At 35.4% G+C, this 14841-nt stretch overlaps 1 protein-coding gene, 1 long non-coding RNA gene and 2 pseudogenes across 2 annotated transcripts; 2 read left to right on the top strand and 2 right to left on the bottom strand.

Moving 5' to 3' along the window:
* Positions 1 to 85: 85 nt before the first annotated feature.
* Positions 86 to 1878, top strand: LOC129875075 (uncharacterized). The gene is made up of 2 exons (XM_055950503.1): positions 86 to 394; positions 1380 to 1878. The coding sequence occupies exons 1-2, from the start codon at positions 181 to 183 to the stop codon at positions 1508 to 1510; spliced, it is 345 nt and encodes a 114-aa protein (XP_055806478.1). The 5' UTR covers positions 86 to 180; the 3' UTR covers positions 1511 to 1878.
* A 2591-nt stretch (positions 1879 to 4469) lies between these two features.
* Positions 4470 to 5683, bottom strand: LOC129872704 (uncharacterized; annotated as a pseudogene).
* A 2637-nt stretch (positions 5684 to 8320) lies between these two features.
* Positions 8321 to 10842, top strand: LOC129874964 (uncharacterized). The gene is made up of 4 exons (XR_008763037.1): positions 8321 to 8396; positions 8499 to 8609; positions 9178 to 9236; positions 10451 to 10842. It is a non-coding gene; the product is annotated as an uncharacterized LOC129874964 (long non-coding RNA).
* Positions 10843 to 11708: 866 nt separating this feature from the next.
* LOC129874039 (probable pectinesterase/pectinesterase inhibitor 46) lies at positions 11709 to 13890 on the bottom strand (annotated as a pseudogene).
* Positions 13891 to 14841: the final 951 nt, after the last annotated feature.

The following is a 14841-nucleotide window of genomic DNA, read 5'->3' as shown; positions in this document are numbered from 1 at the left end:
AACGCACAAAGTGCAAATAAAGAATTGTTTTGGGGAGGAAAACGTAATTTAAGCCTTGTAGTAGTTCGCCTTTTTAACTTCCGCCGTTTGTTGCCTCCTTTTAAGCCCTAAACCCTAAGGAGAGAGAGAGTTTCAAAGGAGAAAAAACAGAGTTCACTGAAACAAGAATTTGCGAAGAAAATGGCGAAGTCAATGAGATCAAAGAGGGAAAAGAGGCTGAGATCCATAAGGAGAGATATAGTTGCTACAGAGCCCACTGTTCTTAAGAAAGAAGCTGCTAAATTGGCTGCCCAAGAAGCTGCCCTTGGTGCTCCTAAGCTTATTGTTAAGTCTCCTTTCAGCCCCACCACCATGGATACTTCTGCCTCTACTTCTAACACCGATACTAAAATGGGTATACATGTTTTACTTCTATCTACTTTTCTAGTGTTCTCCATTAACCCATCGATTCTCTTTTTGCTTGATTTGGAATAAATATGATATATTTTTTGGGGGGGTTATTATGTTGTTTACTTATGGGAAGAACTAAATTTCATTCTGATTAGTCGTTTTCATAGTCTTACATGTATATGTGCTGCAAATTGGAAAGAAATTGTTTGCTTAGGTACTAGCAGTGGACATATTTGCTAAAAGGCAAAATTTTGTTGCTTTGGCTTATTCCAGTTTGGAATTAAAATTTTATGGTTTCAATCTTTTCTTCTGCTGTTACCCTAAACAGGAAAAAATAAAATTTAAAGAAAAGGTGGAAGAAGTATCTGCTGTTTATGTTGGCGAATAATAAATATACTTTGGAAGGATTAAATCCTTTCCAAAGTATATTTGTTCTAGTTTCTGTGATAAACTAGTATGACTTTAGTATGTATTGAGTTATGGTATTTGCTGTTGGTAAGCACATCCTGCTCAGGGGTATGGCTATAGGAGCTTCATATTTCTTTGAAGATATTGTCGTGGAGATATTTGAATATGGATGTTGGAGACTAGGACATTTGATGATAGTTTCAGCTAGATGCTTGGCATGCTTGCTAGCTTTTCTAGGATTATTGATTGAACATGTGTTGACATTCAGTTGTTTTTTCGTTGCAGCACAATCATATTAACTCTTATGCTATTCTACGATAGAGACAACTCTAAGAGATAGGTTTTAGGATAAGTATATGTATGTCTTGCTGAATCTCTGCATGTTGGTAAAATTAGTTTCCTGATATTATGAGTGCCCTTCTATTTATTTCTTGTGGAAAGATTAATACATGTGAGTGAGATTTAACTGCTCATTCTACTCCAGTGTTTTGTATCTGCCTTTGCTGCTGAAATGAATAGGAACTTGCACACCTGTTTTTTGGCCTCCCCCTATGTTAACTTGTCATCATCTTGATTTCCAGATGTGGAGATGGCTGATGGCAATGAAAGTGCAAAATCTTTAAAACCTCTTGGAAAGAAGATGAAAAAGAAGCTTAAAATAGCTAAGAAGAAGAATCATGGCAAGGGAAAGATCAGGAGGAAGAATGTTTGATTGCAGGCCTTTTGTTCTCTGGTAGCCATCTTGCTAAGCTGATAGATGTCTTGTTTACTTACTTGAAGATCTTGTTGACAAGTCCCTCCCATATCTTACATTGTAGTAGTATCTTGGAACTTGAGCACGTGAGTGGATATGCAAATTATGCTCATACAAATTTTGTATGCTGTCCTTAAGTTCTTGGATTTATCCAAATAGATCGTCTGTTTAATTTTCCTTTTTACAGTTCAATATTGGCCTTCTCCAAGTGTTAGGATTTTTATATGTTTAAGCAAACTCTAATGATGTTCACCGTTGTTTATTTGATAGAACAAGGGTGGTAGTACCATTTACAGTAATAACACATTAGAGACTTCTATTCTCTACTCGAGGAGCAAATAGCATCAGGCATTTCCCAACTGTCTCACTATTCGTTGTTGTCGAACTGGGAGTGAATGGTAAAGGCTTGAGCCACAATTGACTCAAGTCAAGTCCCTCAACTTGGTATTGTGATTTACTTCCTAAATGAGCCATTAACAATCACACTAAACTCAAAATTCTCTCCCTTGGCCCAGATTTTCAACGTGGAAATTTTGTCTGCTACATTTGCTGCCTCGAGTAGCCTCTCCATCCACACATCAAAAAGTCTGTCCATCTTGTATTTGTGTCTTGGCTGCTTATCAATAGATTCGCCGATCAATATTGGTCCTTTGTGTCACGGAGCTAAGACTTTCGTGCGGCACTTGACAACTTACTCACGAATCTTTCACGATCTTGCAAACTCAAGTAAGCTTTTATGATTAGATCGCTAAGGGAACGCTAGATTGTAAGAAAGACAAGAGAGTTTTTATGAAGAAGGCTTTTGTATTGCTTGGAAGGCCTCTTCTATTTATACTACTCCTAAGGGGCTTAAGTGTAAATAAAAATTACTATACAAGTCCTCCCATATTTACAAAGAAGTTCCTACTCTAGAACTCTCTTTACACTCTAGAGAATTCCAAGTCTTTCAAAACTTCTCTACAAGCTTCTACAAGAATCTAGAGTCTTCCACTAACCTCTCCAAGACTCTAGGTTCTTCTACCTTCTTCAAGAATTCTCTTGGACATTCTAGAGCCTTCTATTAACCTCTCCAAGACTCTAGATCTTTCCCCGTCTTCATGATCAAGTGGCGGGTCATGACATTTGGACCTATTACCTTTCTCAGATTCATCAAGAACTAGTTCATCATCATCTTTCATACGATCACTAATAATATTACTATTGTTCTTGGCTAGGCCAAATCTCTTCACAAGCTTTCTTTTGGTCTATTAGTGTCTTGTTCCCTTGAATGAACAAATCCACAGCGTCAGCCAATGTCTCTCCAATAGTTTTCTGATATTCTGAAGCAGTTGTCAGGCAAGATGGTTTGAATACAACAAGGTATAACACACAATCTGACAGACGCTTACACCAAACTGGAAAATCTTTAACACTGTCAGACTTAATGAAATTTGGAGGTCTCTTTGCCATGAGTATCATCAAAATGGAAGCAGACCTCGGTGGCAATGTGGAAGAGTATGAGAAATAGTACCAAAGAGCAAACCGTAGGTGACAGCAATATCCACTGAGCGAAATCCTAATGAAAGCAAAAACACCCAACGTTGCTACTAATGAAACACAATAAACCAAATGGGAGATAAGTACCTATTTCTTTTTTGAACAGACTAAAAATGAGGTTTTGGTGTGAAAGGCCTCGTATATGATGTACATTTCAGTCTCCACTAAGCGTGTGCGCTCAATACATTTGATAATTCCAACAAGTAAAATGAGAAGTGTGGGAGGCCAGAGTTTTTTTTGGGAAGTGACAAGTAAAAGACATATGCAGAGATAAATGAGCAGAGTGTTACTCTATTATTATGATGTGAACAATACTATATCCACAGATATTAAATAGTCGAATGAAGAACATAGAGAGAGAGAAAGAGACAAATGTAATATTCTTCACTGAATTACATACCATTCTCTATATGAATGTCAAAAATTAATAGTATAACTTGATAACAAAATGAAGTTCCGGGTCTAACTCATAGGAAAGATCGCTCATGTAGTAAGAATTGTTCAAGATCATACAAATATATCAAATAACCCATCATCCATCAATGTGGAAAATCTGACACTCTCCTCTCCGCATGCACAGGTTAGCAACTTGAGCGACTATAAAAAGAGATCAAATAACCCACCACACACTGAACTGCATGGGCTGAGCAAGGGAGGCGCAAGGGGTTAATCCGAATCAACTTCCCCAGATAATTACACAATACATACGAGATCAAAATTATATTTGAATCTCCTTAGTGTGTTTATTTTTTTATATTTTGAATTTGATCCTTAATGAACATACTCCCCACACCCAAGCCTGACAATTCTTCATCTATTTACTTCTTTATTTTAATTCTTCACTACGCCACTCTAACACCTCCCGCGCACTCATTCTTGACAATTGGAGCATCAACATCATAATATGAAAACATTAGGTAAACAAAGTGGGATAGACCTTGCTTTAATACTACAATAAAAAAAAAAGAATTTAGGGTCTAATTTAATCTCAAAAACTTAGCAAATATAACAAGAATTGTCTAAAATAATTTTCTTAAAAAAAGAAAAGACCAAATAACTCGTCACCTATGGATGTGAAATATAACTGAAATAACTCACTATCATCTACATATCTACTTTTCGCTGGCATAGGTTTTCTAGTTTTGCCCTGAGATTTATATATTCATTGTAAAAAATGCATATGCAGTTGTAGAAAATTCATTCAAAATGCATTTCCCGCGTTACGAATAACGAATTCTAGTACCTATACGAACAGGTTAAATACTCATGGCCTCTAAATACCAGTAGTTCAAACTTAAATATGGGAAACAATTTCAAAACCAAGAATGCGACAGCAAATGGTGCACAAACAAGAAGAGTGAAGATAGACATGGTGCAAATACTAAGCTACTCTAGCTTTAGAAGATGATCCCTTCGACATTGAAATCTGACGAATTTCACGCAAATGAAAAGTGTAGTCGTCGAACACAAGTTCACCACGGTAGGCAGCTAGCAGTTCAGGAACTTCTGCTTCATAGTTAGTAACATACTTCTGTAAGAAGTCCTCTTCACTAATCATTAGAATTGAGGATAGTTTGCCAACTTTTAAAATAATGCCTCTTGACCACAAAACTTGCATGACAGAACACCTTGGAATGACCCTCCTCTTCAGGCTACGCAATAGAAAGGTTGGTCTTTGTGACAAGTGTGCTAGGCTCAAATGGAGTCTATTAACATTGAATGCCACAATTTCCCTGATATTATCCCCAGAATAAAACATGCAAGTTGGCTGCAATCTGAAAATATTGAGGACCTCACCATCTGTAAAGCCCATACTTGTGTAGTTTTCCAGTTTGCTTTCCATTTTGGAATGACTAAGTACAGACATTGCGGTAAAAGCTGCCCTAAATGCTGGAGAAGTAACATGAAACCCCATTTCCTTAAGTTTCAAGCCAACCTTACTCATCTTTTTGGAATTTATAGTCAAGATAATAGGAACTTTTGAAATAAAATCTGGAAATTGAGAATCAGGAATACCAAGTTGGTGCAATACCTGTAGAGTCTGCTTCAAACCATCAGATATCTTATAATTAAAGATATGTGGACTTCGTTTGATGGCAGCCATTGGTTGCATTTCACTACCCATGAAAATCTTAAGGGAATCAAAGCATGAAGTCAGTTGTTTCTCTATGCTACTGAGGAGTATGTTAGGGTTACAACAGACAATCTTTCTGCGTTCATCTTCAGAAAAGCCAATTGATTGCAAGAACTTCGACTTGGGCTTTAGGGTTTCGTCCAGCTTTGATACCAGTAATTTAGGGCGTAATCTAATTAGTTTCTTCATTTGGGTTGCAGAAAACCCATGGTTTGGGAAGAACTCAGTCAAAGCTGAAACTTTTGACATTTACCAGCTTCTAATTGGAGTACTTTTGCTTCACTAATGAGGTTTTCTTTTAATAAACCATGTGACTTCCTGTGACACAAATTAATGAGTGACTTGCTCTCATCAGTAGGGATGTTGCTGCCACAGCTAGTTGACACAAACTGCACGAAAAGGCCGGTTTTCCTGATCTTTGTACACAAGTTTCTTTGGCATTTATAGAGAGATTGAAGCATTTTTAAAGAAGGGAGCCTTGTGAAGGAGACGTGTCAATGCCAAGATCATTCCTCAAGGGCCACAAATTATAAACCTGCTAATGCAAATAAAAACTTGTAACCTAAATAGCCTGTTTGCCAAAAAAGAGTGCCTGTTAGTGAAAGAAGAGGACAATGAAATTCAACATTGGTGTACATAAACGGAGGACATTTTTGGACCAAAATATTGACGGCAAAGACATTTTTGGACCAAACTATAAACGGAAGGTATTTTTGTTTATTTCAAATAGTTGAAAGACATTTTTGACCATTTTTCCATAAAAAATGTTTTTACTACGTATAGCATATGTGATAGTAGGAAAATAAATAAATTAACAATCTTAAAATTCTCAAGTTAGACCAGTTATGTTAAATGAGACAGAGTGTTGGTCAGTCAAACCTCTCACGAATCAGAAGGTAAAGGTTGCAGAAATGAGAATATTGCGATGAATGTGTGGCTTACTCTGAGAGATAAGATTAAAAATGAAGATACCTGGGTCAAATTATGAGTGGACTCGTCGAGGACAATATGTGCAAAGCGAGACTGAAATTGTTCTAGTACATGAAGAGAAGATGCAGGATGCCCTATTGTAGAAGTGTGGGATGTTGTCTATGGGTAATTTTAGTAGAGGTAGATATAAACTCAATAAGTATTAGAAATAGATGATTAGACAAGACTAGGGGTGACAATTGGTTGGTTGGGTCAAGTTTGGATGGGTCATAATGGGTTAAGACAACAATTAGGTCAAGACTAACCCAACCCAAATTAGTTTAGGTCAAAACGGGTTGGGTCAAAATGGATTAGATAATGGGTTATATAACGGATCAAGACCCAGCATAACTCAATTTTTACTAGGGGAATTTTTAGATATAACAAATCTTTTAAGCATAATTACGCTATATGTGTATAGTTTCTGTAATTACTTATAATGGAAAGCATAAATTTTGCTATTATACAAATGATGTAGGGAATTATACAAAAGTCATAGCGAATTATACAATCGTTACCTACGAATTATTTGTATATCAAAATATACAAACACTAGTATACATATATATTTGTATATCTGGCCAGCGAGATTGAGAGAGAGGAGAGAGGCGAATTGTATATGTATATCTATCGAATTGCATATGTATATTTGTTAGAAAAATTGTATAATGATAACTGATATACATATATATTGTATATCTGGTAGCGAGATTTGCCATACCTAGTAAATATGTTTGGTGCGAGCCGTAATTATTTTAAACTATACCCATATCGCGTAATATAGTAGTAAGGTTTGCCATACTGCGTAATCTTTCCTTTTTACTAAGCTTAATTGTTGTTTTTTTGAACTATTTTAGTACTTGATAAAAATATTTTTTTCTTTATTATGGCTATATATAACATATCAAATTGAAAAAAAAAAGAGTTTTTAAAAAATATTTTAACAAGAATTTCTCATGAGCCAGTTAGGATTACATATCAACTCATTTTTTTTATGGGTTGAAATGGATTGAGCTAGTGAATGAGCAGGTTAATAACCAACCCAAACTTAAAACGGTTGGGTTGGATTGGGCGGGTTGGGTTTGATTTTACTGTCCCTAAACAAGACATGACAAAAATTCAATCTACCGAAAACATAATCTTAGATATAAGACTATGACTAATAGATAATTGAGTGTTGTCTCACTTACTCACCCATACTAATAATCAGTATAATATTACTATAATTTCTTGTTCTACAGTTTCTAATATAGTGCTTTATTAGTAATTGTATCATATACACTATGAGATGTCCTAAAATGAATAGATCACCATATTGGTTGGGATGAGTGGATTAAACTGTTGTGCAATTTTTTAAAAATTGATATATTATTTTCAAAAAGATGATATGGTTACTTATACTTTTTAATATATTTCTTCGTTTGATAGATAACTTGGGTCAAAGTGCATAAATAGCCAACTTAGGTCATCATTTAAGTTATATATGTAGTGACTTAATAATGCAAGTTTATTTATTTTAAAATAACTTCAGACATGTTATGGCTTAAGTTTTATACGATTGAAGTTTAGTCATTTTATCGCAATTTTAGAGAAAAATGTTTAATCTTCAATCATATCCAAAGACATAACTAGGAAGGTTATCAAAATCACGTGAACACGTGCTTCTTTTTCACATATTCATTTTTTGTAATAGTGCATACATCATTTCGAAAATTCTGAATTTACCTCTAATCATATATAATTTATATCTTAAATTATTCCATAATTTACAGGCATGTAATTTTTTGATTATAATTCAATATAGATTAAATAGTAGTATCTATATAAAATATTCATTGAATTTTTATGATAACTTGTTCAAACAAAACAAAACTCAAATATGCTTAATTATATAAGTTCCTGCAAAATAGAAAGTAAAAACTTTAATATCAAAATTGAAACCTACCCAAAATACCCAAAAAAATTGAAACAAGTTTCGAATTAAATCCAAATAATCTCTGCCGTTTATAATGGCTATTGGCCCATTAAGAGATTACACAACAGGCCACTTTCTCAACCCAGCCCATCAAAAATAAATCCAACCCTATACCCTTGCTTATATATTCTTCTCACTTCTCGTAATCCCACCTTTCATCGTCTTCTCCAAAACCCTAGCCGCAGTCACTTCCATAGGTGCTTTGCAGCCAATCCATTTCCCAAGACATGGTAACGTTTCTCTCTCGTAATGTGTAACCAACACGCTTATACTTTCATTATTCCTGATATTTAACAGTTCGTTGATTTTTTTTTTCTTCTTGTTGTGGATAGGCGGAAGTTGAAGCTGATGTTGCCACCGGCCAGCCAAGGAAGAGAGCGTTTAAGAAGTTCAGCTACAGAGGATGAGCTCGTTAAGCTTTTCCCTGCTCGTCCTCGCAAAAGGTATATAACTTTTTTTGCAAATGTATGTTGTTAAATTGTTATTGATTTGCTTTGTATGAACTTGCATTAATGTAGGAGTGTAAAACCCTGAGCTTATTGAACGTAAATCTGTGCATGAGCCTAAGCAAACAGTCTCATAGGTGTTGTTTAGTGGAAGAGTTGTAATTGGTGAGTGATAATTGGGGAAAAATACAGATCTTACAATTAATATTGTTTATCTTCCCCAAAAAGTGAATGGTGGGTCAGCCTTTTCAATAAATTATGATGTGAATTTGATCACTTATTTTGTTAATTTTCGAATTAAGAGTATTTCTACTTTTTTCTTAAGAAATACAATCATTATTTCTAGATTAAAAATATATATTTAAATCAACCTGCAAAGTGTTGTCTCGAATGATCATTTTACCTCAAAATATTTTTAATGTGAAACAAAGTGATATTATACCAAAAGTAACTGAACTAGAAGGCACTTGTGGATGTAGTGATCGGACATAAATTTTCCTATTTTAATATGTAGTTAGTTTTCTTGTCTGTGAAGTGGGCTCATCTTGAATTATAATTGTGTTAGGTTCTAGCGGGGTTTGAAGAGGAAGCCTATAGCTTTGTGATCAAGAATATCGCAAGCCAGTAAGAAAAACAATTTTACCATTTAGCTTCTCCTTGAACAATGAATTGTTTATTCTTCTTTCCTTTCGGCTTATTCACTGATCTGAATATGGTGCTAAATATCAACTCTTTATATGGTAAAGGATTACTAGAAATAGTTATATTAGTGAATGCGTGGACCTCGATGCTGCCCTCCTAATACAAGAATGAAAATTAATTTTGTATGATAATATGACTTTGTTTTTCATGACCTCAGTAACATCCTGGTCCATCCTGTATTTTATGTATTTATTTGGAGAAAACTGTATTAGTGTCACAGCAGAATTCTTAATGCCTGAGTGAATTTAGCTCACGAGTTAAAAGACAGCTGAAATGTGAAGCTGTAGTGAGTACCTGTTAATGCTTTTCTCAAAGTTGATTGTTTTATTGAACATGGACAATCTAGGTTAGCTGTATCTTTGTTGATTATTTATAATGTTGCCCATTGGCCTTTCCCGGATAATATTTCATCTTCCAAAGTTATGCCTGCTTTACTAAGTAACCTTAGGCAAAGCTTGAATTTTTTGTTACATGATGGAACAATGTTAGTATAATGAATCTTTTAAATGAGTTTGTGTGTTTTCAGTCTTTACATATTGATAGTAACATAGAGATGTTGAGAATTGGGCGCCTAAGGCCGAGCGCTTCCCTCGTTAATTAAGAGGTGGCGTGGTATTCCACAGAGTGAGGTTTTTATTTGTGGCGCACTATGTGCGTAGGCGCAGAATAATGTTTTGGGGTCTCCATGGCCACTTTGGTGCCTCAACTTGCATCCAAAGTGGCGGGATTGCCCTATATTTTGATTCTTCCACAGTTGCTGTGTATTTCATATGCCGTTAGAGTTGCAACTCACTTTGTCCTGTTCTTTTGCTGAGTTTCAAATGAGGCGGTACTGTGTATTTTCTTGTACATATTAATCAACATGTACTAGGTATTGTGACTGGGAAATTTTACTTGTCAATAATTGTTTGGGGAAGCAGGAAAGAGGGCTTCTGATGTTCAAGTCCTATTCATCAGAATGTCACTTCTTTACTCATGCAACTGCCTCCTTACAGAGAAACAGGATTTAATGCTTGCACCCAGTGTTTCATGGGTTGCATGTTTGGCTTCGCTGTAACATTGGAATATAGGTTTTATTCTAATTGTTAAATATGTCCATGTCTTGCCATTGATGCATTTATTTCATATCTATGCAGAAACGTGAGGCCCCACTAGGTGCGAAGTCAGAGGTTGTGAGAACACATTTGAGGGACATGATCATTGGACCTTATGAGATGATTGGCAGCGTTAATTGGAATCTACAATGGGAAAACATTCAATCAATTTGAGGTCAAGCCTGAAATGATTAGTCACTACTTAGCTGAGTTCTCCATCTCATACAAGCCTGTCAAGCACGGTAGGCCTGGTATTGGTGCTACTCACTCTTCAAGGTTCATTCCATTGAAGTGATTGGGGCAGAGCTTGTCTTCATGTTTTCTAGTAATTCTAGTACATTGTTTTACTGCAATTTTTATGAGAACAGTTTATACTGAATGGTGATTGGTTTGAGAATTGAGACTAGTAATTTGCTGATACATTGCTATATTTCTGTTATTGTGCCTACCTAGATCTTTGTTCCATTTTAGCTTTTTAGAAGTGTTACTTTATGCCTGAATTTTGAAGTCTGTTTAAAATTCTACTCTCATCCTGTGCTGGATTTAAAATTCTACTCTCACCCTGTGCTGGATCCTTGTGTTCTTTACCCAGTTATTCAAAACCAGTTTTCAAAGGAAAAGTAGTGTGACTTTGCCCTTGTTACAACTAAATATGTTGAAAAGAAAGTCTAGTTGTATTTTTAATATCTACTTGTAGTGGATCTATACCATTAGATTTAGAGTAAAAGCATATACAGTCCCCATAAATTAAAATGTCAACAGTCTTGAATTTTTAACTTTGATGGTGTGGTATTATTTCAGTATATATTTGAACCTTTTAGTTGATGAAATCAGATTTTTACTTGGCTTGTTCGCTTGTGAAACTCTAATATATTTCCATTTGTTTTTGTGTTTTGCATGATATTCTACCCTTTGGTAATGATTCTGAACCACTTTCCCCTCCTTGCATTGTACTCTTTAAAAATCAATTTCAATCAGAACTTTTTGGGTATCCGTTTTATTTTCTCATAACCTCTTGCTCTCTAGGAGATGATTCACTCTCTGCTACTGCTACTGTTACTGGGAAACAACCCCAACTAATTTCGAGTACTTATTGCCACAAAGAAAACACTGGGTACAGAGAAATTTCCCCTGAAATTTTGGGTACAAATCAACCAACGTTTAGACAGAGAATTAGGCGGTGCTGTTTGTATAGCATGCCCTTTGGCTCTTTGCGCTTCAAAAGTAAAACCAATTCTGCCTCCCCGAAACTCCCCTCAATACAAAGGAAGTGCAAAAACAGAACAAAACTCAACCTTTGTTAAACATCCTTCTTGAAGGTGACTCCAGTTGATGGGAGCCATTTGTCCCCCTGAATGAACTGCTTAACCGAAAACTTGCTAGCTTCTTTGCTAGTAATATTCAGTTTCAATCCCTTCCAGTTGACTCTATTTTTAGTCTCAGCTCCAGGGCCAAAGTTTCTATATTCAGCATAGTAAATAGTTTCTGGTGCTGTAGTACCCACCCAAGGTAACCATCCTTTAGGATCAATAAACTCGCCATTGTTGTATACATAAAAACGGTCGTGGAATAGTTCTTCCATGGCCTACCCAAGAAGGATGGTTAGCTGAAGGCCAAACAGTGCAATTCTGAAAAGAAATGCCTTTGTTCTGATTAGGGTCGATTTTGCCTTGAGCTGTTATGGTGTTTTGTTGGCCAGGCATTGGTTTCTTGGGCAGTATGTTGCAGTTCTGGAAAACAACTGCCGAGTTACCAAATATGAAGTCTACTGTGCCATAGATACTGCATTCTCTGTAGAATTGGCGATTGGAGTGTTTCTTGGTACGCGTCTATTTTGCAGCGGTAAAAGACAGAGAGACCGGCAGTTGACATTAGGGCTACTGCTTGATGCTTTGCTGCGGAACCCCATGTCACGAGCGATAAATCCCTTGCCAAACACAGCGGCGTAGGAAGAAAAATGGAAAAACAAATAAGAACTTGCTTCACCAATTTGACGCATCTAATACTTGTTCAACTTATATGGAACAAAATTTATACTGATCCTATATACTGAATCCCCTTCACTTCTTTATGTGTTTGCTTCTTTATAATTTGGTTACTTTTAATAAAAATTCTGCCTCAGTCATACAATAGTGGAAAGAAAAATCACACTTGTAACGACTCTTTTTGTTGGTAAAAAAAAAGGGGATATTTTTTCTGAAAAAACTAAAGAAAAAGAAACAAATTCATGAATAAAATAACTCAGAAACCAAGAGGGGTTGCTTGGGTGATAATTGATAAGCGCAGTCCACCTTCAATTCTAACTTCATGGATTTGAGTCACCCGTAGAGCAATAAAGGTGGGAGCTCAAACAATTAAGGTAATTGCTGTGTGAGCATCCCTATCTCCGGCCATCTTATAACACGAAGTATATAGGAAAACAGTTTTTAATCACGATATGAATTTGAAAATCTTTAATCATAAAATTTTCATTTTACCTTTAATGAGAAGCTTGTATAGCCACATAACTATTATTTATAACATGTTTAAGACCGATCACACATTCAAAATTTGTAACCAATAAGTGTTACCAAAAGTTGCAGTTTGGAAAGTGGGAGTGCCATCTACAAATTTAAGAGAACCACAAAACAATAGTTGCATCCATGCCATCACCAATCATCACAACATTTTTCAACATAAACACCCTTTTTCACATATATCACAAACCTCTTTTTACTCTTCTCAGGCACAACCTCAAGAGCCTCAAAAATATTGGTAAAATGCCCAGTCCCATCTTGAGCTACCACAACATCCACCTTTGTAGATTGAAGCAATTTCCTATCTTTTGAACTCATCCACCTCGGAAAATCTCCATCAAATTCCATCAAAAGACGAAGTCTTCTTCCAATTCCACCTAAGGAATTGATTGAGTCCATTGAATTCTGAAGGTTATGTTTAGCAGTTATATTTCCAAAACCATCGATACACATTTGCTGGTAAGTTCCAGCTGCACTCAACGTCGTCTTGAGGTCAGAAAAAGCCTCGAGCAACGACTTATTTGGTATAGAAAGTGAGTCATTCAGACTATCCAACGCAAGTGAGAGAAGATCATGACAACTTTCTAAGGCCTTAATAGCCATAGGATCGGAAATGTGGCGAATTGTAGAACTCATCCGATGCTCTTGACAACTCTTCTACAGCAACTTGTACAGATAATTTGTAAATGTCTTGAACTTTAAGGTTGTTTGATGTGGCTAGATGGCCAAGGCTGTTGTAACATGATTGAGGGTACTATGTTATGTCACAAACAGCCTTAATAGCTGTGGAAAAAGAATTGTTTTGGTGTTTGAATTTCCACTGATTTTGCTAGTTGTTATTCCAACTACAGAAGCCACAACACAACCAACAAACACTATAGAGGAAATTGCTATAATACTGATCCTCTTGATTGATTTTTTTCGAGTAGCTACACTTTCTTGATTATTAACATTCAGATAGTCCATTTTTTTTTGAGTACCTGTTTTTTCTCCCTCTTTTTTTTTGTTTTTTCTTGTTGGGAATTGGAAAGGAAGGTGTTTATATAGGATGAGTTATTATGATTTACGTGCAAGGCATAACAGTTAGGGAATTAAGGTTATATATGGAGAAGAGGCTATTACAACTTAGGTGGTAGTCATTTTTTAAAAATCTTTTTGGTTATGGACCAGTTCTGTTCTATGAATGTTTAGGGGCTGGGGGTGGGAGGGGGTGTATAATTGAAAATAGCTTTAAGAAATGTAAGGGAAAGACTAAGCTAGTGCTTGACTAAGCTTATAAATTTGGCTTATCGAGTTTGGTTTTTACCAAAAGTGAAGTATTTATAAGTCGTAAAAAACATTTTTGATTTGACCAAAACTTTTGTGATTTTACACTGATAGTATCTTTTGCAATCTCTGAAATACTTTTTCTTAAATATGCATAGCATTTAATCATCTCAATATTTTATTTTCGTAATTCGTCTATTTTATGTAAGAAATACTTTCAAATAAATATTCTTCATAAATAACTATAGGGACTTTGAGAGACCGTGTTGTGGTTTGCCATAAATAGGAATTAGCGACATACTTATAATGAATCAAAAGAATTCTGTTGGATTGGGTCATATTTTGAGATTTTGTCGAAATGGTATATGACAAACCACTTTTTGTGAATCGGTTATTCGATATTTTAGTATTTCCTATATCATATTTCACTTTAATTAATTTGTTGTTCTGATTTATCATCATAAAAAATAGCTTTATAATTAGCTTTCTCAATCTTGTTATTTCAAACCTAAATATTTTTTTCAATTCAGAGAAAAAATTATCTTATGAATGGAAGTAGCTGCAGCCAAAGATAGTGCGATCGCACTTACAATATTTATCTGCCGCATCCAACTTTGGAGAATCTTCGTTGAGGAATAATTCTCGACTAAA

The sequence above is a fragment of the Solanum dulcamara genome, chromosome 11 (genome assembly GCF_947179165.1).
Source record: "Solanum dulcamara chromosome 11, daSolDulc1.2, whole genome shotgun sequence".
NCBI classification, from domain to species: Eukaryota; Viridiplantae; Streptophyta; class Magnoliopsida; order Solanales; family Solanaceae; genus Solanum; species Solanum dulcamara.
Note: the sequence above shows the minus strand (reverse complement) of the source record. Positions and strands in the feature narration are given on the sequence as shown.

Bases quoted from the DNA above. Each gene is read 5' to 3' on its own strand.
- LOC129875075 (XM_055950503.1), top strand. From the start codon at position 181: ATGGCGAAGTCAATGAGATCAAAGAGGGAAAAGAGGCTGAGATCCATA. The intron at 395-1,379 runs GTATACATGTTT...CTTGATTTCCAG, and splicing joins TAACACCGATACTAAAATGG to ATGTGGAGATGGCTGATGGC.